This window comes from Lepidochelys kempii, chromosome 6, assembly GCF_965140265.1.
Source record: "Lepidochelys kempii isolate rLepKem1 chromosome 6, rLepKem1.hap2, whole genome shotgun sequence".
Classification (NCBI taxonomy): domain Eukaryota; kingdom Metazoa; phylum Chordata; order Testudines; family Cheloniidae; genus Lepidochelys; species Lepidochelys kempii.
This window is the reverse complement of record NC_133261.1, coordinates 79,506,148-79,532,909: the sequence shown is the minus strand read 5'-3', so window position 1 is coordinate 79,532,909 and position 26,762 is coordinate 79,506,148. Positions and strand designations below refer to the sequence as shown.

At 39.1% G+C, this 26,762-nt stretch overlaps 1 protein-coding gene across 2 annotated transcripts in view; it reads right to left on the bottom strand.

The window, feature by feature from the left end:
- DPH6 (diphthamine biosynthesis 6) overlaps window positions 1-26,762 on the bottom strand; it is a 376,150-nt gene that overhangs the window by 103,242 nt on the left and 246,146 nt on the right. Inside the window, exon 13 of one of the 2 annotated variants that reach the window (XM_073348880.1) lies at window positions 20,688-20,750. The exons of the other annotated variant lie outside the window; for it this stretch is intronic. Coding sequence (XP_073204981.1) covers window positions 20,688-20,750 — 63 coding nt within the window. The remainder of the gene's footprint in view (window positions 1-20,687; window positions 20,751-26,762) is intronic. 2 annotated transcript variants of the gene reach the window in all.

Sequence of the window (26,762 nt, the reverse complement as noted above, 5' to 3'; positions counted from 1 at the left end):
AAACCAATCCAATTTCCTTCCCAAATGGGGAAAATCAGAAGTGTCGTATGTAAGACATGGGAGGTAGTAGTCCTGCTCTATTTGGCACTGGTGGGGCCTCTGCTGCAGTACTGTCTCTAATCCTGGGAAGCCACATTTTAAGAAAGATGTGGACAAACTGGACAGAGGCCAGAGAAGAGCAACAAAACTGATCAAAGGTTTAGAAAACCAGACCTATGAGGAATGTTATAAAAGCTGGGAATGCTTAGTCTTCAGGAAAGAAGACTGAGGAGGGACCTTTAACAGTCTTTAAAAAGCTCAATTTGTTTATCTTAACAAAGAGGAGGTTAAGGGGTGACTTGATTACAGTATGTAAGTATCTACATGGGGAACAAATATTTAATAATGGATTATTCAATCTAGCAGGGGAAGTTGGCTGGAAGTTGAAGCTCGACAAACTCAGAGTGGAAATAGGGTGTACATTTTTCACCGTGAGAACAACTTACCAAGAGTCATGATAGATTCTCCGTCACTGACAATTTTTAAATAAAGATTGGATGTTTTTCAAAAAGAAATGTCCTAGGAACTATTTTGGGGAAGCTTTATATGGCCTGTGTTATACAGGAAGCCAGACTAGATGATCACAATAGTGCCTTTTGGCCTTGGAATCTATGCATATGTTAAGGGCTGTTATACAGAGGATAGCAATCAATTGTTTTCCATGTCCACTGAAGGTAGGACAAGAAGTAATGGACTTAATCCGCAGCAATGGAGATTTAAAAGGCTAGATTTTAGGAAAAACTTTCTAACAATACGGGTAGCTAAGTTCTGGTGCAATCACAAACATCGGAGATTTTAAAGGACAGGTTGGACACACCCCTGTTGGAGATGGTCTAAGTTTACCTGGTCCTGCCTCAGTGCTTGGGTCTGGACTTTATGACCTCTTGAGGTCCCCTTCAGCTTGATATTTCTATCATTCTGTGAACTTAAACATACTAAAAATTACACATCCAGAAACTATTCCAGAAAATGAAGTGCTAATGGAGCTAATTAATGGTGCCATTGATGTAGCTGATGCTTACAGATGGGGGGAACACCTTTGTATCAGGAATAACTGAGAGTGTTATTTAGAATAGAATACAGTAACTCCTCACTTAACGTTGTAGTTATGTTCCTGAAAAATGTAACTTTAAGTGAAACAATGTTAAACAAATCCAATTTTCCCATAAGATTTAATGTAAATGCAGGGGGTTAGGTTCCAAAGAAATTTTTTTGGGGCAGATAAAAGGCATTATATACTGTACAGTACTGTGGTTGGGAGGTGCCCGTGGCTTACCCCACACAGGCACAGCCTGTTGCAGGCAAGGACACTAGGAAGCACCTTGCACAGCAGAACGGCAGCTTCCTCCCTCCCCCCAGAAGAACAGGTGCTGACTTTGCCAGGGGATGCTCCAGGCCCGCCTCTTCCCGTCGCCACTCCGCTCTAGTCCCGCCTCTTCCCGTCCCCACTCCACTCTAGGCCCGCCTCTTCCCGTCCCCACTCCACTCTAGGCCCGCCTCTTCCCGTCCCCACTCTCCTCTCAGGAGGACACTGCGTCCCTACTCCTCCCCTTCCCTCCAGAAAGTCCTAAGCACCTGTTTGGCGGCGGGGGAAGTGCTGGGAGGGAGGTGGGAGGAGGCGGAAAAGAGGAACTTGTACAATGCTCCCTTGTTAAGTCAGTGCTCTTCCACAGAATCGTACAACCAGTGGACAGAGCAGGCAACTAAACGATGTTATAAGGGAGCATTGCACAACTTTTAATGAGCATGTTCCCTAATGGAGCAGCGACGTAACTCCAAAACAACATTAAGCGGGAGAAAGTTAAGTGAGGAGTTACTGTAATTAAACCTTTGGACAAATATAACCTGTTAAGGTCAAATCAAGCTTCTAAAGGGAAATCATGCCTTTCATGCCTCAGGCCCCATCACACATTATGGGGCTGGTTCAGTTAACCTTAAGATCAAAGATGTAAGGTAATGAAGGAAACTAATAATTTTATCTACATTGTCTTCAGTTTAGCTATCTTTGATATAATGAAATACTGGCTAATTACCTTATGTGAATGATTGCAACTAGTTTACCTGTGTATGCATAAGAAATAGAGGATTAGCTTCAAAGCAATGGTCCACAGACAATCTGCAATGCCTATTCTTCCTCGGGGGAAGGTCCTGCTGTGTTAGTCTTGTCATCTTATTAGAGAGCTATAAAGGAAAGCCCTGGACCTGATCCTGCCATGTCAAGTTTGCTTAAAGTTTGAACAGGAGAAGTATAAGTTGTAAGATGGAGATCTTTCAAATAATGACTTGGAAAAACCTGGAAAATGCTTGAAAAGACTTTAACAAACTTTACATCTAAGCTGCCTTTGGATTCTGACCTGTTGGGATGATTCCAGAGAGACTTTTACAAGTGAGCAGTTTATACATCTCTGCTATGAAACTGACCTAAGGACTCTACACATTTGTATGTATATTGATCTTTTAACCATTTTTAATGCTCCTCTTTCTTTTTCCTTTTATTATTAAGCCTTTAGTTTTAGTTACTAAAGGATTGGCATCAGTGTGATTATTGGGTAAGACCTGAGACTCATACTGACGTGGGGATAAGTGTCCAGTCCTTTGGGATTGGTGAACCTCACATATGGTGAATCAGGTTTTCAATACCCCTCACTATATTAGACTTGGCTGTCTAGATGGGAATCAAGGGCTGGACTGCTTACAAGGGATTGTATTTGGCTTCTAGTTAACCACTGTGATTTTAAAGACACTGTTTTGTTACTGGCTTGGTGAATCTAATTACAGAATGAATCACCAGTTTTTGGGATTGCCTGCCCTATTCCTTGCAGTCTATCTTGAGCATAACATTCTCAGTATGGCCCATCCAGGCCCCTGGTCACAGTGTTGCAGCCACACCTGTATCCCACAAATCAGTTCAGAGTGAGATTAGTACTTAGTTTGCTCACCGGAGGCCATGAAATGGGTTTCTCCTCTCCTCTCCTTTGTACAGGGAAAGGTGGGCACCTTTGATGACCATAATCGAAAACATACTACAGAAGCTGCTCTCCATGGCCCCCTACCCAATCAGGGTCCCAGGTGTGCAGCCAAACATGCAGCAGATTCAACTGTCTGGCTGCAGACACCCATTGGAATGAGGCCATGCAGTTACACGACTTCAGGTAGAGGCTCAATGATTCTATCAAAAATGTAACTGCATGGATGAAACATCCATCTAGCCTAAGATCTTTAATTCAACTTTGCATTAGGACTGATGATCAGCCATTGGAGCAAGCTCAAGAAAAACAGCACACTGCCTGATCCTAGCTGGCCAGAACTCTTCTGTGGTTCCAGTTGTCTGACCAGACCCTGGACTTATGCAGTTGATCCAGCCCAGCCCCACCTCTCTGCAGACAAAAAGAACCACTGACAGGCATTGGGGTTGTGCCCAAATTGAGGGATGCCTGGGAACTTTACAGCAGGATGCCTGGCCAGGGTCTGGCCCAGCCCTGGGTCAGGAAATGCCAGAGCCTAGCCCCATTACGGGGGAGGCAGGGCGGCTAAGGTTGAGTTGGGTTGGTGCTTTAGTCCTTCCCATAGCAAATCATACTGCCACCTATCCACCCAAATCTTGGTAACCCCTAACCACCACATTACCCAACTCTGACTCCCTCTTTGACTCCAGTGGTCTACCATGCTCAACTTCCACTTACAAGGAGTTTAAGGGGCATTGAATTCCCATCCTCTGCAAGGACTTCTCTGAGCTTGTCAAGGCTATTGACGGATCGCTCCTCTCTTCAGGCCCCCTCACACATCAGACAGTCCCCTTGGAGCTCATTACTTTGGCAATCTTGTAGTTTTGGGTCATATGCACTCTTCATTTGCTATTCATCATTGGTGTCCCCTGGATCATCACTCATGAGCAGTGAATCAGCTGGTGCTCTCAAGCTATACTCTTCTGTTCCCTGTGGTGCTGACAAGCCTTCCCAGCTCCAGCAAACAGCCGTTTGCATTCTGTGGCACACTCCAACCACTGAAGGACCCAAAATCACAAACTGAAGATTTGTCAGTAGTGTCTGGAATTCCTGTCGAGTACCGAGAACATGCCAAAGTATTTGACAAACAGAAGGCGAAGGCTCTACATCCTCACAGCTGTGACGATTGCCCAATAGATGTTCAACCAAGAATGGAGATCCCTTTCAGACACATTTATGCCCTATCTGAACCTGAGTTGCATGCCCTCTGGGCGTATGTCAAGGGAAAACTTGACTCCCCCAACATGAGCACCTATCTTTTTTGTGGCAAGAAGGATGGATCCGTCTGACTTTGCATTGATTATCAAGCCCTAAATAAGCTCGCCATCCAGAATCTATACCCACTTCGTCTGATAATCAAACTCCTGGAAATAATCCATTTGGCTTGGGTCTTCACAAGGCTAGACCTGTGTGGAGCATACAACTTGTTCAGAATCTGGTAGGGATATGAATGGAAGACAGCATTTCAGACCAGATATGGCAATTTCAAATACCTGGACATGTTGTTTGGTCTATGTAAAGCCACTGCTACCTTCCAGCATTTCATGAATGACTATTTCAGAGAAATCCTTGACAAATTCATGATCTACTTAGATAATAGTCTCATTTTTTCAGAGAATCTAAAACTCCCTGACCACCAAGTGAGCACTGTTCTTGACTAGCTTTGCCAAAATTAACTTTCGTGAAACCTGAGAAATGTGAGTTTGATAAAGACACCATGAAGTTTCTGGGCTATTTTATCTCCCTGGAGAAACTTGCCATGGACCCTGCAATACTACAGCGATCGCCGTGTGGAAAGTGCCCTCAAATGTATGCATGGTACACTAAATGGGGAGGGCTGTGAGTTACTACAGAGAATTCTTTCCCAGGTATCTGCCTGGTGGGTCTTGCCCACATACGCAGATTCTAACTGTTCGCCATATTTGGGGTCAGGAAGGAATTTCTGCCCAGTTCAGATTGGCAGAGACCCTGGTGTTTTTTCGTCTTCCTCTGCAGTATGGAGCACAGGTCACTTGCAGGTTTAAACTAGAGTAAATGGTGAATTCTCTGTAACAAAGTCTTAGAACCATGATTTGAGGATTTCAGTAACTCAGCCAGAGGTTAGGGGTCTATTAGAGGAGTGGATGGATGAAGTTCTCTGGCCTGCAATGTGCAGGAGGTCAGACTAGATGATCACAATGGTCCCTTATGACCTTAAAGTCCATGAGTTCCTCAGGTTCACAAATTCTTACCAGCGATTTATTCAAGGATTCTCTAAACTGGTAGCTTCTATAAAATCCCTCCTCCAGAAGGACTAAGTTCACCTGGTCAGCTGACTTGCAGATGGCTTCTGAATGCTTGAAAAAGGTGTTTATTTGTGCCTCTTTTTGACCGATCTGGACCCCACAGAATCATACAAACAATAGGAGGAACTAACTAATTGAGGCCCAGATCCTACAGTTAAACAGTTACACCCATACTTAACTTTATATCTGGGAGCGTTTGCAGGATCTGGCCCTGACTGACTATCCAGGGGAAAAAAAGGGAAAGTAACACAAAGTGCTATCAAATGTATAAAGTAAGCAAAATGGGGAAAAGATGTTTTTTCCCTCTATTTTTTTTCCAATTATAGTAATCTTAGGTGCTTTTTGTAACAATAGCATTCAGATATGTTAAGACACATGGAGACAGACATATGCTGCAGATGAATGCATGGCTATGCAGATGGTGTTGCCAGGAGGGCTTCGACTTCCATTGGATGCTGTTCAGAGAAGAAGGACTGCTGAGCGGAGATGGGGTCCATCTATGAAGGAAGGGAAGAGTATCTTTGAATACAGAGTGGAATTTCATCAGATTTCCCTTCTGTATTCCCTTTTGTCTCTCCTTTGTCCCTGCTGTGGTTGCCCAATGCCTCCCCCTCCCCCCTGATTCCAACCCAGGTCTCCATGTTTTGGACTTGCCTGTGAGGTTTTGTCTCCTCCCACATTGAACCCAGTTTAAAGCCTGCCTCACTATGACTATGTACTAATGCAAAAAGTATGGGGAACACACAGGAAGAAGTAGAAATACTGAATAATACTGAATAGTGAATAATCAAAATTATGACATAATTGGCATCACAGAAACTTCGTGGGATAATTCACATGACTGGAAGAAGGGTATAGATTTTTCAGGAAGAACAGGCAGGATAAAAGGGAGGAGGTGTTGCCTTGCATATCAAAGATGTATACAGTTGAACTGCAGATGAGATAGAAATGGGAGGCAGACATTTGAAAGTCTGTGGGAAAGGATAAAAGGTAAAAAAATAAGGGTGATTTAATGATAAGTGTCTACTATAGACCACCAAACCAGGAAGAGGTGGAAGAGGCTTTTTTGAAAGAACTAGCAAAATCATCCAAAACACAGGACTTGGTGGCAATGGGGGACTTCAGATGTCTGTTGGGAAAATGGTACAGCACAGCACAGATTATCCAACAAGTTCTTGAAATGCATTGGAGACAACTTTTTTATTACAGAAGGTGAAGAAAGCAACTAAGAGAAAGGCTATTCTAGATTTGATTCTGAGGAACATGGAGGAACTGGTTGAGAATTTGAAGGTGGAAGGCAGGCTGGGTGAAAGTGATCATGAAATGACAGAGTTCATGATTCTAAGGTATGGTAGGAGAGAAAACAGCAGAATAAAGACAGTAGATACCAAGAAAGCAGACTTTGGAAAACTCAGAAAATTGGTAGTAAAGATCCTGTGGGAAGTAAGGGTAAGGCAAAAAGAGTTCAGGAGCTTAGGAAGATTTTTAAGGAGACATTATTAAGGGCACAAGTGCAGATTATCCCAATGCATAGGAACAATAGAAAACATGGTAAGAGATGACCCTAGCTTAACCAGGAGATCTTCAATGACCTGAAACTCAAAAGAGAAGGGGAAACTAGGTCACACAACACAAGCATGTAGAGACAAAATTAGAAAGTCCAAAGCACAAAACAAATTTAAACTAGCTAGGGATATATAAAAGGTAACAAGAAAACATGTTATAAGTATTAGAAGCAAGGACAGAGTAGGGCAATTACACATTGAGGGAAAGACAATAACAGAAAATAGAGCAATGGCCAAAGTGTTAAATATCTTTTTTGTTTCAGGTCTAACTAAAAAGTTAGCTGTGATTGGATGCCTAACATCGTGAACATCAGTGTTAATGGGTTATGTCTTAAGATATGAGACTAAAATAGAAAAATAAGTTAAGAATTACTTAGACAAGATAGATATTTTCAAGTCAGCAGGGCCTGATGAAGTACATCCTAAAATACTTAAGGAACTGGCTTAAAAGATCTCTGAGCCATTAGGAATTATCTTTGAGAACTCGCGGATGATGGGAGAGAGGTCCTAGAGGCCTAGAAAAGGGCAAATATAGTACCTATCTACAAAAGAGGGAATAAAGACAACCCAGGGAATTATAGACCAGTCAGTTTAACTTCAGTACCTGGAACAAATAATCAATAAATTATCAATAAAATAACTTCAGTACCTGGAACAAATAATCAATTTGTAAGCACCTAGAAGATAATAGGGTGATAAGCAACAGTCAACATGGATTTATCAAGAACAGATCATGTCAAACCAACCTAATATCCTTCTCTGACAGGGTAACAAGCCTTGTGGACAGGGGGGAAGCAGAAGAAGTCATATATCTAGATTTTAGTAAGGCTTTTGATACTGTCTCATAAGACCTTCTCATAAACAAACTAGAGAAATATAGCCTATGTGGAACTTCTATAAGGTGGGTGCACAACTGGCTGGAAAAGCATACTCAAACAGTAGTTATCAATTGTTCAGAATGAAGCTGGAAGGGCATATTGAGTGGGATTCCTCAGGGATCTGTCCTGGGTCTGGTTCTAATCAATATCTTCATAAATAATTTGGATAATACCACAGAAATTACAATTATAAAGTTTGTGGATGATACCAAGCTGGAAGGGGTTGCAAGTGCTTTGGAGGATGGGATTAGAATTCAAAATGAACTTGACAAACTGGAGAAATGATCTGAAATAAATAGCATGAAATTCAATAAGGACAAGTGCAAAGTACTCCACTTAGGAAGGAATAATCAATTGCAGAAATAGAAAATGGGAAATGACTGCCTAGGAAGGAGTACTGCAGAAAAAGATCTGGGGGTTACAGTGGATCACAACTAAATTTGTGATCCAATGAAGTGAGCTGTAGCTCACGAAAACTTATGCTCAAATAAATTGGTTAGTCTCTAAGGTGCCACAAGTACTCCTTTTCTTTTTGAGAATACAGACTAACACGGCTGTTACTCTAAAAACTAAATATGAGTGAACAATGTAATACTGTTGCAAAAAAAAAAAAGCAAACATCATTCTGGGATGTATTAGCAAGAGTTCTATAAGAAAGACACGAGAAGTAATTCTTCCACTCTACTCAGCACTGATGAAGCCTCAACAGTTCTTGGCATCACACTTCAGGAAAGCTGTGGACAAACTAGAGAAAGTCCAAAGGAGAGCTTCAAAAATGATTAAAGGTCTAGAAAATATGACCTATATGGAAAGATGGGAAAAAAAATGGTTTGTTTAGTATGGAGAAGGGAAGACTGAGAGGAGACATAGCAACAGTCTTCAAGTATGTAAAAGGTTGTCATAAAGAGAAGGGTGATAAATTGTTCTCCTTAACCACTGAGGACAGGACAAGAGGTAATGGACTCAAATTGCAGTAAGGAAAATTTAGATTAAACATTAGGAAAAACTTCTAACGTCAAGGGTTGGTAAGCACTGAAACAAATTACACAGGGAGGCTGTGGAATCTCCATCATTGGAGGTTTTTAAGAACAGGTTGGACAGAAACCTGTCAGGAATGATCTACATAATATTTAGTCCTGCCTCAATGCAGGTAACTGAACTAGATGACCTACTGAGGTCCCTTCTGGTCCTACATTTCTATTAAGATTCCAGTATCGCTTTAAACCTCTAGTCTCTCCTCCTTTCACCAGTACTGAGCCTGTAGCACATCCCTTTCATTGCTAAGGAGGGTCTTCGGATGTAATACTAGTTGTCATCAGTATCACTGCTTGAGGTTTTACTAGTTAAAGCCCCAAGATCATTCCTGGACTTGGGTGGCTAACAAAACAACATGCCATGACTGTATCAGAATAGAGAATTTGTGCATTACAGTGTGCATATGCTGTTAAATTTTAGTTACTTTATTTAAATGTGCTATTAAAAGTTTCAAATGATATACTGCTATCTCAACAAGAATTTTTGAAATTTTCTAAGGGAGATATTTCATCCACTCACATAAAAGTATTTAGGTTGGTAATAATATACTAATTGCCCAGCAGGAACAAAACACCTGTTTCTTAGGATTGAGTGGAGTCAATACATAATAAACTAAATCTGTGTTGTAAATGCAGTCTGGTGTCTGAGTGACTGTTGCCCTTTACGAGGAGGTCACAGTGCACAAAAGATTCAGTGACCCCGTGACCTAACAATCAAATAACCTACCATTATGGTCAGTCAATGTAAATAAGCACAACTGACAATGTGCTAATTGGCTGCCCCTGGTCAGCCCAGTGTACCTCTAACCTTAATGATGACCTAAATCAATTAATACTTCAGGCAATAAAAACCTCTTGCTGATTAAGTTAGATAGAAATCATCTTTTCTAACAGGATTAAAGCTGTAAGGTGGTGAACTTTTAATTTAATATATGATAATCCCTTCTTCCTAGGGCCCTCTTATTTAGCTAATGATGGTGAAATTGCTTTCTGTAATGTGGAATCTTTGATTCAGCAATCCAGAGTGAATAAGGCTTTTTTAAAAAAGATACCATTTATACAATAACATGAAAACATTTTCAGTACATAACATGCATTTGAATTCTATATGACTCACTCGATTTTAACATGTTATGATCTTCAAGTAGAAACATACATTCTCTTTCTTGAACTAGTACATGTTTCATTTTAAAATTCTGTGCAAATGTATCAATGGATTGATACTCATTTAATTTAAGTTTCCTTTCTGAGAAATGGCTACAAAATCAGTAGTTGGAAAACAAAGGATTTATTTTAATTGAAAAATGGAAGATCTAATGGTCATTACCCACTACTACTACAAAAGCCCCAAGACAGATATAAGAACGTGCATATTACTTAAAAATATCATAATTTAAATTCTAGAACTGTCCTTTAAATAAAAAAGGAATTTTTCTCCTGGCTAAGCTTGTAGAAGTACAATTAATTACATTAGAGCCCATTAGTGCTGCCTCCATTACAGACAAGTAGTTTTCAGAGGTTTATAACACAGTTTCAGAACGTTGGCATCTGGCTGAAACCTGCCACATCTAATTTTGAGATGGAATTTAATACGTGTATTTCAAAGTAATAGATATTTGGCCACGTATGTTACAGGAAAGGAAACACTACTTTCCTTGCATTCTCCCCCAGTACCAAAGTTTACTTTCTTGCACTGATTTACATTTTGCTTTTTCAGATTAGATATCTGTGGGTTTTTAGTCCATTATGTAGAGCTGATTAGACACTTTTGATATTAAAGTGAAATAAGAAAATTCAGCTTTACATATGCAATAACTCTGTTCTATACATTTTTTTACTACAGTTTCATAAAATTTAAATGTACCACACCATTAGTACATATTTACAGCACATATTGTAGTGACTCTATAAACACAGCTAAACCTGTTTTGTATATTTCAATTAATAAATATACAAATTCCTATTCATAATGAGGAATGTATACTGTTATCAATTGGCAGCGGGAGCAGAAAGAAGCGTATTGTGTATACACAGTAACACAAATCTGGTAAATCTTACCGCAATTATTGACTTGACAGTAGGTCTGAAGAACCAGATACCTAACAGCATCATGCACACCAAATCCACTTTAAATAAAAAAGTACACCCTCTTTCCACTCCCTTCCACCACTAACCACTCACTCAATCAAGCACAACAAAATGCTAAACCTATATATTGTTTTGAACTCCAAATAACAGGCAGTCTTACATACGGGGCTTCATGCTGGCAAAACTCCCACACACTTCAGTGAGAATTACCTGGATGCAACAAAAGTAAACTATTAGGCCAAAATGTTCAAGAGAGAATAAGGTCAGCATTTCAGCTTCAGTTCTGAATTTTATTACTTATGCATGGTTAGATCAGACCAGTATACTGTTTGCATATATACTGTTCTGGATGTAATAGTTATGTTTAAAGTTTGATCAAAGGCAAATCAATTTTATTTTGTTCTACAGCATGGTCTCTAATTAAGGGATGTACAAAACTGAAATTTCAGATTTATGGAAGACAAAGTTTCAGAAACTCAAGTTCTCACATAAAAGCATCTCACGGCTCTGCATTCATATTTCTATTCCCAGCGTGTCGAGATCACAAAAAATACCAAAATTGTGCTTTTAAAAGACAGCTGCAACTGTAATTACAAATGGCTAGGCTCCACCACGGAGACACTGTAAACTGGATAGGCAAGGGCTACCTCCCCACTGCATCCAAACGAACCAACCACAACCACTGAGGACACGGCAGTTGGCCGAAGGCCCACCCCAACTTACCCCATCTCCACCCACATGGAGTCCCCAGAATTTGGTGGGAAGGGGAGGGAGGAAGCAGAGCTGAACTATGCTTCCTTTCTCAGGCCAGAGTCCCAGGACAGTGTTTCTTCTTCTGGCTGGTTGGGCCAAAGCCCCACACAGGCACACACTTACTAACTGGAGTTCTTGTTGGAAGTCTAAACAGAAAGGCCAAGGGCTCAGTGGGCATAAAGGATGAACTATTCTCTCATCTCATCCCTCCAGTACAGAAAGATAAATCTCATAGGCAGGTAGGTCAGCGTGAAGAAAGCGGCACTGGCTTTGTCCTGCAATGTATTTATTGTGTGGAAAAATAGAGAATGGATAGTCTCCATGACTATTATGCTACCACCTTTCATATGGTCTATGTTTTCCTCTCACAACCTCGGAAAAAAAGTCAAACTCCCACACTATTGCATTTGCACAGACTGTCAACTGTGTAAACATAAAATATATTTCTCATGTCTAAAAGCTGGAGAGAAGTGACCAGAACCAGTTCACTCACTTTGAGTGAAGATAGCAGAAGCAAAAAGGTACTGTAACAAAGCTACCCCCATGACTTTAAACCTAATGGGAAACTAAACTCAGCTTTAAGTCAGCGTTTTACAAATAAATTAATAAACAAACAAACAAATAAAGACATGAAATAAGTTGCTCTTTGGGGCAGGTACTTTTTGTTATATGTTTGCCTAGCAGAAAGCGGCTGGCATTCCTAGATGCCAGTCCAATAAACAAATAAATGAATTAATTAGTGATTAGAAATGGACCAAATACAAATCCTGGAACTGAATATTCCCAGATGCTTGGGTATGTCTAGATCCCAACTTGAAGCTTATGCTAACCTCTTATAAAAACAGTTCTTTATAAAAATAGGTGGGGGAAATCTTCAAAACCTGAATATATATAAATCAGTAAGTCTCAATAATATGAATCTTAAATGGCAACAATGACTTAGCTATTTAGAAAATTCACCAGATCTGTGACAATTATTGATTTATTAGAAATCATGGAAAACTAGGAAGATACCTGAGGACTGAAAAAAATAAAATAAAACTGTTGTTCTTATATTATCATAAAAGGAAAGAGGAGTGACTCTGACATTTACTGTACAGTAAATCTAACTTTAATTCATTGAAAAACAAAGTGAGAGAGAGGGGAAAATCAACCAACCAACCAAACCCCCACATCTGAAAAGTTTGATTAATACTAATTGTATTTATATAATGGCCCTTTAAAGAATGGTTGGCCTTGTTTGACAATAAATAAAGAAATATATATGATATAAAAAACATCACCTTAAAAAAGAATATATAGAGGGGTTCAACTTTTAAAAGGGAAAGAAAGTGACTGAAATAGAAGGTAATGGTAATTGTAGATGGGATTCTGACCAATGAATATCATTTATAAAGTTTATAAAGTTCATATCATGCCAGCCATACCTGATTGCTCTTTTGCTTTTAATATTTACAATTACAAAATGACAATAAAGTACATGTAGCAGATCTGGATTTTAACAACATTTGATACAAGGTCTCAATAAGATAGTTTAAATTGGCTGGGATATAAATATTGTTAACTAGCTGAGGGATTGCTAGGAAAATATAATGAAAAATTGCCATGTACTGAGTTGGGATGGGTGTTTAGTGTGGTGATTTAGGTACTGGTGTTAGGCCAGATTTTGTTTAACATTTTTATTAAGTCAAAGAAAGAAAAGATTAACAGAATACCAATGAAATCCACAAAAAAGATTAACTTGGAAGGTCTTATGAGCATCAATGAAAATACAAAAATAATACAAATGGACCTAGACAGGTTAGAAATATGGCCAAGAAATAATAAAATGAGATTCAACTTGAGAAAAGTGAAAAGTAATCCCAGAACATCTGGGGAAAATATATTCTAAAATACAGATATTCAAAGAAGGGAGAAAACCTGACAGCAGTAGCGATGAAAGTGACCTTCAATTGTAGTGTAAGAAATTAAATGAGAGTTTGCAAGAAGATATGGGCTTTTATACACTAAAGCTTCATATCACAGGACAGAGACTCTAAATGATATGGGTGAAATAGCACCCAATATCCTGTATTCAATTCTGGGAACTTAAATACCAGAAAGATGTGCGTAAGTTGGTAGGAAGACAGAGAGGAGGAACACAAAATGTTTAGTGGGATGGTGGCACTGATTGATGAGGTAAAATTTGAAAAGCTAAGCAATGACTAAAGGTTCTACTAGCTTGACAATTACAACTGTATTTGGAAGGGTGTAAATACCAAGGAGGGAGATAGAGCTGATTGGAATATTTCTGAAAAGTGACAAATACAATAAAATAATTTTTGTCTAAATTTTCCCACACAAAATCTCAAGTTTTGGGCAAAAAACTGAAAATTATTACTCAAAACTAGAAAAGTTTTGGCCAAGAACCTAACATTTTGTTTCTGCAGTGTCTCATGGCAGGTGTAGTTTTGTCGCCTAATGCCCCAGTGGGTCTGGCTCTATGGATGGATGACAATCACCAGGAGGCATCATATACCCCCTCTTACTGCTGCAATGCATCATGGAAGTTTCAAGATGTTCCATCTTGACAAAGTCAAAATTTTCTTTAGAAAGAAGATACTTTCCACAAAAAATCATGTTTAGTCAAAAATTCAGTTTTCCATTGAAATATGGTTTTGATGGAAAATTTTCAAAGAGCCCTAAGAAGAACAGGAAATACTGTGAGTGATGCAAGTGGTGTTACTACAAGTAATGGGATGAAAGCCCCCAAAAGAAAATTTAATATGAATTATTATTGTTATTTAATGGTGCAAGTATGTTCAGCAAGTACAGAGGACGATACAGTCTCTGTCCAAAGATATCAACCACAGATCACACACATGGCCAAATTCAGCAGCACTAGCACAAGGGAGATGCTTGCTCCAAGACAGGTAATATTTAGTCCTGGTCCACTGACATGTTTAAGTTCTCAACACAACTAGAAATCAATGAATTCATTATACAATTGGAAAAGTGCGATTTGCATATTTCTGAAGTGCTACAGCACTTGTGTCTCGCTGTAAAAGGTCTTGAGATATCAGACTTCATACCTTGATTATGCAAAAAGAATATTTTAAGTATTTTTATGACATTTTAAAATTTAGTAGTTAACATTGGCATCTGCTTGTGAGGCTTTTATAAATAGATTAATGGTATTATGGAATGGTATTATTTGATTTTACTGGCGGGGGGAGACTAAACAAAATAGAAGAAATAACTTTTTTTCAGAATCTCTGTAAGGTTATACACAATATAAACTATATAGCCTACACAATAGGGTGGTGTGGTATCAAGGTTTTGTATACACTCATCTGGGATGTCTTCCATGGATATATAATTTATGGTTTCATTTGTGCATTTGCCAGTTATGAATCATGTCCCAAATTTTTGCTGATAAAGTTTTATACGACACAATCACGCTTGCCTCTTTTCCTATAGATAGATAGTGTGTGCTTGTGTGCTATATATTTCTTTCTCATTGTATCTTCTTTGTCTATTTCCTATTTCATGGATACAGATATAGGGAAGGAGAGAGAATGAACAACGAGAGAGAGATTGTGTAGAGCACACACGCATACATACTTACTATACATAGGATAGATATAGGGAAAGAGACAAAGAAGACATGCCAATGTGGTATAAAGCTGATCTACTGGCATGAATTTGGGATGGCCATATTATATAGACAGATTGAAAAATGTGTGTATGATCCATCTCTCTCTCTCTCACACACACAATGTACTTAGAAAGGAATCTCACTGTACACCTACAGTAATGAAAGTTGCCACTAAGAATATGTCTCCTTTTAATAACTAAATTGTACATTAAAATATCACTCCAGAACTGTTATTATAAAATAGTACTGGAGAAATTTCTAGGCTGCTATCATTCAAGGCTGTGACATTGTGCTGGAATCCGGCATCCAAGGAGAATCAAGATTGCAGTCATAAAATTTTATGAAGAATGAGTTAGGTTTTTGCCATTCCTATCTGTCTTTACAATCTTTACTCATGCCAACCGTCTCCATAGATTAGTGTGATTATAAACAGAAGAGAGATGGCTAGGCAGCCAAATACTCTGTATTGAAAGGTGAAAGCGGTACATCACACTACAGTAATTCACAGTGTATGAAACACATTAACAGTGACATTCCATTCTCATGGTAAAGATGCACTTTCCTAGCAGCCACTTGACTTAATATTCTTATTCAAAATATGCCTTTCATGCATGTCACTGGCTGCCTTAAGATGCTGCTTTGGGATAACAGGGAGACAGGTAAGAAGCAGCCACATAAAACTTATTTGCAAACAGCTGACCACACTATCAATATATAAGTGATCACTTTCATAGTATCAGAGTAGTGTCATTTCATACAGTTCTAATTATGTTCTGTGTATAGCTAGTCTCACAGGGACTTGATATATAGTAACTAAGCAAATTAAAAATTAAATAATAGCTCAATCAATATTAACACACTTCCCTGAATCTTTAGAGAAAGACTATTCAGGCCAAAATATTCAGTCCGACTGTTCACTTTATAGGTTGAACATTTTAATATCTGAGTTTTCCGTGAGAGAGAGAGAGAGAGAGAGAGAGAGAGAGAGAGAGAGAGAGAGAGAGAGAGAGTAGATAATGCCTTATACAACAGCATATACAACAGACTGTTCCACATCTCAGTCTTCCTCCTTCCCCCCCAATCCATGCTTGACCATGTACATGGTCTTCTCTCATATGCAATAAAGCCAAACTCCAGAAAAGCACAAGTTGGGATACTAGGTGTTTCATCCTGCACTCTGTGAAGTCAACGGCAAAGCTCCCATTGACACCACTGGTGTAGGATCAGGCTATAACACAGGGTGGAGACAGCATATTCCCAGGTATATGAAAATGTATTCCTTTTTTTAGCACGTATGTATGATACATTTTCATTTCAACAGTAGCGCAATCTTCCTTCGGGTGCAAGGCAGCGGATGAGTCTATGAAGCAAATTTAACTATGCACATATAACTGTCTATATCACACTCGATATCCTTCACAATTAATTTTAAAACATAATGAACTTAAAGCAAAGACAGACAGTACCAATCCCACAAAAGATAACAAATACACATATATTATATGTATTATATCTTGCGCCTCAGGATCCGCTAGTGTGGATTTCATCACCTGTGCGCAAACTTACTGAATTTGTTAACACAGGATCAGTGCCTTAATTGGTAGTATGCTGTGTAGCTAAAGTTTATTTCTCCTGCTGTCTGGAATGTCCACTCCACATCTCTGCAAAAATCATGACCATCCACCAATTCTTCATATGTCACTCCCTCCAGCTCCTGGCTCTCACTGAGATCTGGATCCCTTTGTCTGACCTCTGACCTCACTTATGGAGATCGCTTCTCCTCACATCTGGTAACAGACTATGGTGAGATGCAGGGCTTTCACTCTCCTGCTGGTGATAGCCCATCCAAAGTGACAACTCTTTACACAATGTGCATGATAATCAAGTTGGGCCATTTCCTGTCACTTTGGATGGGCTATCACCAGCAGGAGAGTGAATTTGTGTGGGGGGGTGGAGGGTGAGAAAACCTGGATTTGTGCTGGAAATGGCCCAACCTGATGATCACTTTAGATAAGCTATTACCAGCAGGACAGTGGGGTGGGAGGAGGTATTGTTTCATATTCTCTGTGTATATATAAAGTCTGCTGCAGTTTCCACGGTATGCATCCGATGAAGTGAGCTGTAGCTCACGAAAGCTCATGCTCAAATAAATTGGTTAGTCTCTAAGGTGCCACAAGTACTCCTTTTCTTTTTGCGAATACAGACTAACACGGCTGTTACTCTGAAACCTGTCATGCTGTTGAATATCTCTGGCAGAAATCTTTCTCCTCTGGCTCTTCCCCTCACAACACAAGCATGCTCCCATCTTAAAATACCCCATCCTTGATTCCACTTTGTCTCTCCAACTACCACTCAATCTCTTTTCTCCCTTTCTTTATTAACCTTACTGAAAGCACTGTTTATAATCATTGTCTGGAGTTCCTCTCCTCCAATTCCATCCTACATCCTCTTCAACCTGGCTTTTGTCCCTTGCACTCCACTGAAACCACTCTTGCCAAAGTCTCTAATGACCTCTTCCGAGCAAAACCTCAGAACCAGTACTTCGTCCTCCATCTTCCTTGACCTGTCAGTCTCCTTTGAAACAATCATCAACAACACCCTTCTTAAAATCTTGTCCTCCTTTGGCTTACGTGACTCTGTCCTCCTGGTTCTCCTCCTACCTCTCTAATCGCTCCTTATGCATGTCCTCTACAGGATCTTCCTCATCCCCTGTCCCCAGACTTCTGTGGGAGTTCCACAGGGCTCTGTCCCTGGTACCCCCAACCTAAATACCTTAGCACTGGGTAATTTTATCCACAAACACAATTCAATTACCATCTCCATGCTGATGACTCACAGATACACCTCTTTACTCCAGACCTTTCTGCTTACATCCAAACTTAAATTTCGGCCTTTGAATATCTCGTTGAATATGTTTAACTGTTAGATCAAACTCAACATGGCTAAAAAAGAGCTTTTAACCTTTCCCCCAAGGCCCTCCACACTACCTCCTTTCTTGATCACTGTGGACACCACCACTATCCCTCAGGTACCTGGGCATAATTTTTGACTTAGATCATTCTCTAGAACCTCACATACAGGGTATGCTGAATCTTGATGACTCTATTGTGTAACGTCTTTAAGATACAGCCTTTTCTCTCCATCCACACAACTAAAACTCTTGTCCCAGCTCTCATCATCTCTTGTCTCAGTTACTGTAACATCTTTTCCTCTAGTCTTAATATTATGGTTGATTATTGTCATAAATATAAAGGGAAGGGTAAACCCCTTTAAAATCCCTCCTGGCCAGAGGAAAAATCCTCTCACCTGTAAAGGGTTAAGAAGCTAAAGGTAACCTCGCTGGCACCTGACCAAAATGACCAATGAGGAGACAAGATACTTTCAAAAGCTGGGAGGAGGGAGAGAAACAAAGGGTCTATGTCTGTCTATATGCTGTTTTTGCCGGGGATAGACCAGGAATGAAGTCTTAGTAAGTACTTAGAACTTTAGTAAGTAATCTAGCTAGGTATGTGTTAGATTATGATTTCTTTAAATGGCTGAGAAAAGAATTGTGCTGAATAGAATGACTATTTCTGTCTGTGTGTCTTTTTTATAACTTAAGGTTTTGCCTAGAGGGATTCTCTATGTTTTGAATCTAATTACACTGTAAGGTATCTACCATCCTGATTTTACAGAGGTGAATTCTTTACTTCTATTAAAAGTCTTCTTGTAAGAAAACTAAATGCTTTTTCATTGTTCTCAGATCCAAGGGTTTGGGTCTGTGGTCACCTATGCAAATTGGTGAGGATTTTTACCAAATCTTTTCCAGGAAGTAGGGTGCAAGGATTGGGAGGATTTTGGGGGGAAAGACGTGTCCAAACTACGTTTCCCAGTAAACCCAGTTAGAGTTTGGTGGTGGCAATGGATATTCCAAGGACAAAGGATAAAATTAATTTGTACCTTGGGGAAGTTTTAACCTAAGCTGGTAAAAGTAAGCTTAGGAGGTTTTCATGCAGGTCCCCACATCTGTACCCTAGAGTTCAGAGTGGGTGAGGAACCTTGACAATTATGGTTCTCTCAAAATATTTGCATGGTATTCTGTAGGTGTTTAAAAAAAGAAAAAGATCTTCAACTCTTTAGGAGTTTGAAGCTCTGCTGGTTTGCAATAAACTGGCAATAGCAAGAGCAAATTATGCAGTCTGGTATTATTTGGCAAGATACCAACAGAAAATCTGGCTCATGTACTTTAGGAGGGCCACAGGAAAAAGGCTTGGCCAGATCAAAGTAGGGTGCAAAACATGGTTAAGAACCATCCTACACCATAACTTGGAGCCAGAATCCTGATTTTGCAAACTTGCTACCATGAGTAGTCCTGTTGGTGTCAATGGAACTAATCTTTTTCTTCTTCTTTCCACTTCCCTCTTTGGGGTTGGCAACTTTTATAGCTTTTTTGCCCCAAAACTCATGATCATATGCCAGGCTGTCATGCAGACTGGTCTCTCTGAGGTCTGCTGATATCCGGGAAATGTATCGTGTCTTTGGTCTCCCCCTTTGTCATATTCCATCCACAGTCATTGCAAGAGCCATTTTACTGATACAGTTCTCAGATCTCTGTTAGATGTGCCCATACCACCATAGCATGGCCTCCCTTAACTTGTCTTCAGTTGTCACAACCTGCACTAGGCCCCTTACAACCTCATTTTGTTTCCTGTCATGGAATATCCAACCATTTGACCTCCTCAACATCCTCATTTCCATTGTGGAGAGCATACAGATTGCCTTTCTTGTAGCTGCCCAAGTCTCTATTCCATATATTAAGATGCATCGAATTACAGTTTTATACACTATCTTTTAACTTTACTGGCATCTTTTTGTCACAGAGAACTGGGGTCAGTTCCCGCCATTTGCACCAAGCAGCTTTACTATGATGCCGGACGTCACTCAGTAGGGTACCATCACAGCAATCATTGATCCTAGTTATTTAAATTCTCTCTCTCTTCTAAGTTCTCTGCCTGTGATATTTCCTTTATGGCGCATCCTCCTGCCTCAGTTATCATAGCCTCACTCTAAGTTCAGCCTGCTCAAAGCTGTATGACCACTGTTCAAAACTGGCTTGCCAGGGTCTCACAATCTTTCTCACCTATCATTAAGCCATCAGGAAATAGCATGTTCTAAGGTAGCTCCCTGTGTAGGAGCAACCAACTCCCAACAGGTGCAGGTAGGGGAACATCCTGAAGATATGCAGGACGGTTGTAAATATTCAATACGCAGTCACAGACCAATGGGCGACATCTCTCAGGAGGGCAAGGGAAGTACCTGGTGGCCTGGCTACCTCTGTAAAATCCTCTTTAGACCTTATGATGAGCATGTTAAGGTAAATAAAAACTGACTTTAAAAAACATGTTAAGGTAGATAAAAACTGACTTTAAAAAGCCTTGACGGGGTACGTGGGAACTCTTTCGTGGGACTGTCTTCAAGGCAGCTCACCTAGGAGAAGGAAAACTCAGATTCAAACCAAAGGTGTCAGGCTTGGACAGCTGACCTGTAAAGCTCATGTGAACTGAAGTCAGTGGAACTACTCATGAGAGTAATTGCTAAGTCCAGCAGTAAGTGTTTGTAAAATCAAGCCTTAGGGTTTGTAACTGGATTAGGTACAAGTATGCTATAAATAGGGTCCCTGACATGATTGTATTTATAGTGTATACAGCGCCTCAGAAAATTATGAGCAAATAAAAACAGGGATCTAGAATGGAAATTGTTATTTATCCTTAACTATGCCTATTGCTGCTGCTACTCCTGCTAAAATGCTTTAACTACCAGACTAAAACAATCCAACTGTCTGAGACATGGTTATTATTAAACAGCTAAGAAATCAACAATGTTTTGAAATATTGACTCTGTTTAAGAATAAAAAGAGATATTTCAGCACGTGCTAAATCTTATGTTGTAGAGAACATTTACGACAAGATGATTCTGTATTTAAAACAATGAAATGCAGTCTCCATTTAGGGTAAAATGCTTTGCTCATCTAATCTCTTTTAGGCTTGTGAGACACGAGGTAAAATGAAAATGATAGGGGGAAAATCTAAATAAAACCGACATGAAAATAAAAGGAAACTGAAACACTTACACAAGGTTCTGGGCATCATGAGATGTTCCCAAGAAGTCTTTCATAACAAGTACTACTTGAAATGTATGTTAGGAACAGAAACTAAAAGATGAAGAAAGTTATCACTGATATTAAGATAAGAAGTTATTGGTATTATAGCTGGAAATTTGAAATCAGCTCAGACAAGATCTTTTAATTCCTCAGCTAAAACCAGATGCTTCATCAGAATTAATATATACAAATTATTCTGAAAACAGTTAAAAAGAATATTTTTTAAAAATTTAATCTTATAGGGAAACTACTGGGTCCTTTCATTGTAAAAGGGACCTCCAATAGTCAATGCAGGATCCGGTATTACATTCTACCCTTACAACCTGAGAGGAAATAGCTTTCAACTATGGCCTTCAATGTCAGTCAAAATAACGCATAATATTTATAAACCCCTGTCAAAAAATGTTAAAACTGAGGATGCAAAAGTTAAATTAGTCCCCAAGAGACTTTATACAAAATATATTTTACATGATCTTTTGGACTGAAATCTAATGGGGCTTTAGTTGTTCCACCTGTGAGTTTTAATTAACTATTTTTATAAATAGACGTAGCCAATGTTTTAGTTGTGAAATAATTTTTGCTCCAGATAAAACCAAATGGAATTATTTTTATTAATATGGAGGTTAGTTTGTTAAAATTAATGCATAATGTCTTTTAATCTTTTATGTCAAAAGGTACATTTGGCAACATACTAATGAATGGTGTTCAACAACAAACCACGGAGGTTACAGCTTTTCTGGCCTGAACAGGTTAATTCATGTAACTTCAACAAAAATCACCTGCTTGGGGGGGAGAGGGGTGCCAGGATTTCAATGGGAATGGAGAACACCCTGCACCTTGCAGGATTCGGGCTCTTAATGGAGAAAGGGGTGATGTTGAAAAATAAAATGAAATATGCTCTATAAAATACCATTAGAGAACAATACAGGTTGATAGCACAGGAAACTGAGAGTTAACCTGTGTACCCAGGATTTTTTTGTTTTTGTTTTGTTTTTAAAGGAGAAATAACTCTGCTTTGGGGAACTGGTTTGATAGATCTTTGAAGGTCTTCAAAACTCTCAGTAATATGTTATTCACTAAAAGTATTCCCATAATTCTGCTGTCTCCCATCATTCCCTGCCTCAAGATTCATCTGTCAATTTTGATGCATCTTTTAAAGTACCCCTCCAAGCCTAAAAAACCATGAGTACAGACCACAGAAGAGAACTCTTTGCTTTGAAACGATCTGATCAATCAGAAGATCATTTACCTGCAAGCATTATTTGGTGAAGCTAAAGCGGCACATCAACCAGCAGCATCTGAAGGCTGAGGCAGCAAAACGTCAACAACAAATTGTCATTGGCATTCCATTTATGAACCTTCAAACAGCATCAGATCTTTTCCATGGGAAACCAGATCAGGTCAGACTGGAGCTGAATATTTCTTAACAAGCTAACCATCAAAAGAACTTACGTTTTGAATAAAAAGGCTATCATTTGTTGATTTGAATATCAAAGGGATCCACTGCAAACTCCCAGTCTAAAAAACCTCCCTAAGCTACACCAGACAGGTGTTTAATAATCTATTATTAAGGCACTATTTTAGGTTACTCAGAATTATAAAAAATAGCTGTAACTGTGAAGCTGCAAATGGGACTGCACAAAGAAATGAATGCTATTAACATACTATTAACAATTCAAAAGAATGAGTTGACATACCAATCAAACTTGTTAATTGACTGTCAATGGCCTGTCCCTGAATATACAACATGACTGCATTATATATTTCAAATGCTGACAGGAAGACAGTTTCATTTGCATTAACTTCATAAACTGATCAACAACCAAACTGCCACATACATTTATAATGGGAAGCTGAATCATTTCAATATTCATGGAGATCTGTAATTGTAAATTAGGTACTGGCAAACAATACAATACTGTACATACTCTAAAATATCCTAAATTTCCCTGACCTACTTTCCTTTTTATTTTAAAAGAACAGTGGGAAAAAGTTGCGTCTTACAGAGATGATTATTACTTTAATTTATGGTTCATGCCTTAAGCAAAGTTTGTTTGCAATCTAATTTGCAACTATAGTTTATAACTCTACTTTAGATGCATAACTGGGCTACAATATATAAGGCATGCAAGGTGATGCAACATTTTTCTTCTCTTAGTTCTGTGATCTGTAAACACCATTAACAATCACAGAGTAAATTTTAAAGCAAAGTGGTGAATGAAAATCTGTACTGCTTCCTTGCTATGCCTCAAAAGTAACCAGTGACAAGAGAACTTTAAAATTAAGCATTAAAAACATGCAACTGAGAGAAAAAAAAGAAAAGAAAACCCCAAAACCCAAAATGAAAAACAAAACTTACTTTCTTCCCTCAAATACTAGAATCTGAACTTGCTGCCCTCAAAAGCCATGTCTTCACTAAGAAAGTTTTCTAAAAGCATCTTACAATTGCTCATACAAGTTCAGCTTCACAGGAGTTAACCACTGTTTGGAGCTCTAGAATAGATGAGCTGCTGGCTGTTGGAGCCATTTTAACCAGGACCTGAGCCCAGATACCTGTCATAATGCTTAACACAGCAGCAGCGGTGGTCCTTCTAGATTGTGGCTCCAAACATCCTGTGAAGCTTAACTGGTGTTGGTAACAGTGGGCAGAGACATGGCCCAACAGTCTTCAGTTCTTTTAGTGTTTTCCTTCATCAGAACTTTAGGGCCTGATCCTGCAACACTTTCTACTTTGCACAATACCTACTGCAAAGCATTGTCCTACCCAAGTCAACTGAGACAGCGCTCAATTACAGATAATAGGATTATATCTAGCATTAAGCACTCTGCTCGTTAGTATGTATTTGTAAGATAGAGTTTTTACCCATTAGAGATCACGGCAGGAACTTATTTGTTTATAAAATGCCATATGTACATATAGCAATCAATAATAATACATCAGTCTGAGAATCAATAAAATGAAAATGAATAGAAATAAGTGAGGATTAAGGGGTTGTCTACATGGTGCAGCAATGCACACTACACGAGTTTGAATTCTAAAATGCACTAACCTGTTGCACATAGTACTGACTATGTTGAAGAGCAGGGAACTTTTAGTGTGCAACAGCAGGGCCTACATGGGCTGGTTAGTGTGCAACGCATTAGTATGCTTAAAAATTCCTCTTCTCCCCACTGCCACACTGTGTAGATAAGCCCTAACTCATGGAGTTCCAAAAGTGGTGTGCTGAAGGCTGGATAGGAATCAACCTAAAATTCAAGAATTGTCTGGTCAATAACACTCCTTTTAAATATCTACATGACCTGGAGGAACTATGAGTAAGTTTTTAGATGTCTCAGCACTAAATTAACGTTGTTCTTCATCCCCAACTACTACTTTCATCTTTGTCAATACAGCAGTCATTTCTTCAGCTTCAAAATTATTTTAAGTGCATTCTAACGCCACACAGTAGCATAACTATACCAATATCGCATAAAGCCCCATTAAGTCTACAGCCTGGACAATCTTTTCCTGCATTTCCTTCCAAATAAATCATATCAGAGGACAAGTTCTTTGAGTTGCTATATTTTAGATTCTATTATATCTGTAATAGAAATACAAAACTAAAAGAGAAATAAGAAATTATCACTAGTATTGTAAAGACAATTAAAATGTAACGTGAAAAGATTAACAAAAAGAAATATAAATCCTCAGAAATGCTGAACATAGCGGAAGCACTGGGATGATGGTAGTCCCAAATCATCCTAAATTATACCCTTGGAAGGTTACTTATACTACAGATTAGATATTAGCTTTGATATCTTCCCCAAAGTATAACTGTCAAACTGAACAGCATCACCTGATGGCTATTGCTAAGTTCTTACACTGACAAAACACAGATCATTAAGGCTTCAACATTCTTTCATGTAATCAATGTAACATATGCAATACCTGATGACAAGCATTTCATATGTAGGAACTGTCAAGCTAAAAAGAACAGCTTATCAATGAAAGGATGAAAACTGTATAAAACCAGCAATCTTAGAAAAAGATTGGCAGTTGAAATGGTCAAGCTAAACAAAAGGTAACTATAGCTAACTTGATAGTTTTTGCTGAATTCAGAGCTCCTCTGTGTTGGTTTATGAACCCCAAAAGGTGGCTAAACTTCAATTGTGCCTGTAGCAAGGCAGCTGTGTCTCAAGCATCCCCTTGTGGCCAGAGGTCAGTGTGGCATCCTACCTCTGTTTCCCCTCTTGGTTGCTCAATATCTCCACATCACAGTCCAAATTGTAGCTTAAAACATTTCCTTCTGGGATCCAATTTATTTAATCTTTACACACATTGACCCTCCAGGCCCCATTTTCATTTCAGTGTCTCTTTCTCCTCTTGGTAGGGGTCCCCAGGTCTCCGTCCTGGAGCAGGGTTTCAGTTCATCGTCTCTCAAGCTTTCCCTGGCTGGGCCTCAGCCTTCAGGCTCTGACTTCCAAACTTCCTCTTCCTCCTATCTTAGCAGGCTACACCTAGTCCTCCTAGCTAGGGCAACTCGAATAGCGTCAGGGTTTTCCCTGAAGGAGCCTTTACACACGCTCTGCAGCTTACTGCTGCTCTTTAAAAGGGGTATTAGCTGTCCTCCATCGGGCAGCAGCTTTTTCAATAATCAAGGCAGGTTGGCTCCAGGCCTTCAGCCCTTATGGGACAAACCACCCTGTTACAGTGCCTTTTTAATGTGACTACACATGCATATATATATTTGGGTTCAAGGTTCTTCCTTGGTGATCTGTTAATCATCCATACAATGGGACACAATTTCTGAATGTCTCATTTGCAATTTCTTTTAGTATTCGTAAAACTTCTAAACAGTTTTGCTTCTTTTAGTTTTCAGTAAGGAAACTTTGTATTGTAGCTACACATTTGCATTTTTTTAGGTTGATTATCATCATTATTTTCCTTTCTTTGGCCTGCTTGCCAGAGTATTTTGATAATAAAATACCGCAGATTTGGTCACTTGTGTTGGTAGAATGCATATATTTTACATATCTTTGTCCTTTATTGTATTCTCAATAACAGATAAGTATACACATGCTATCCAACCTACATGAATCACTTTTAAAATTATTATTATAGAGAGGAAAGAAGAAGTTGAACAATACATCTACTTGGGTCAAGAAATTAACATGTGCCATGATCAGGAAGATGAACTCTCGTGAAGAAAGAAAGCTGATTGGCGTGCATTCAATTCTATCGAGGATGGCCTCCAAGGAAAAATCAAGAAGACAACATGCGCCAACTCTTCAACTCAACAGTACTGCCGGCAATGTACAGCAGTGAAACATGGGTGCTGACGAAGACAGAGGAGCAACAA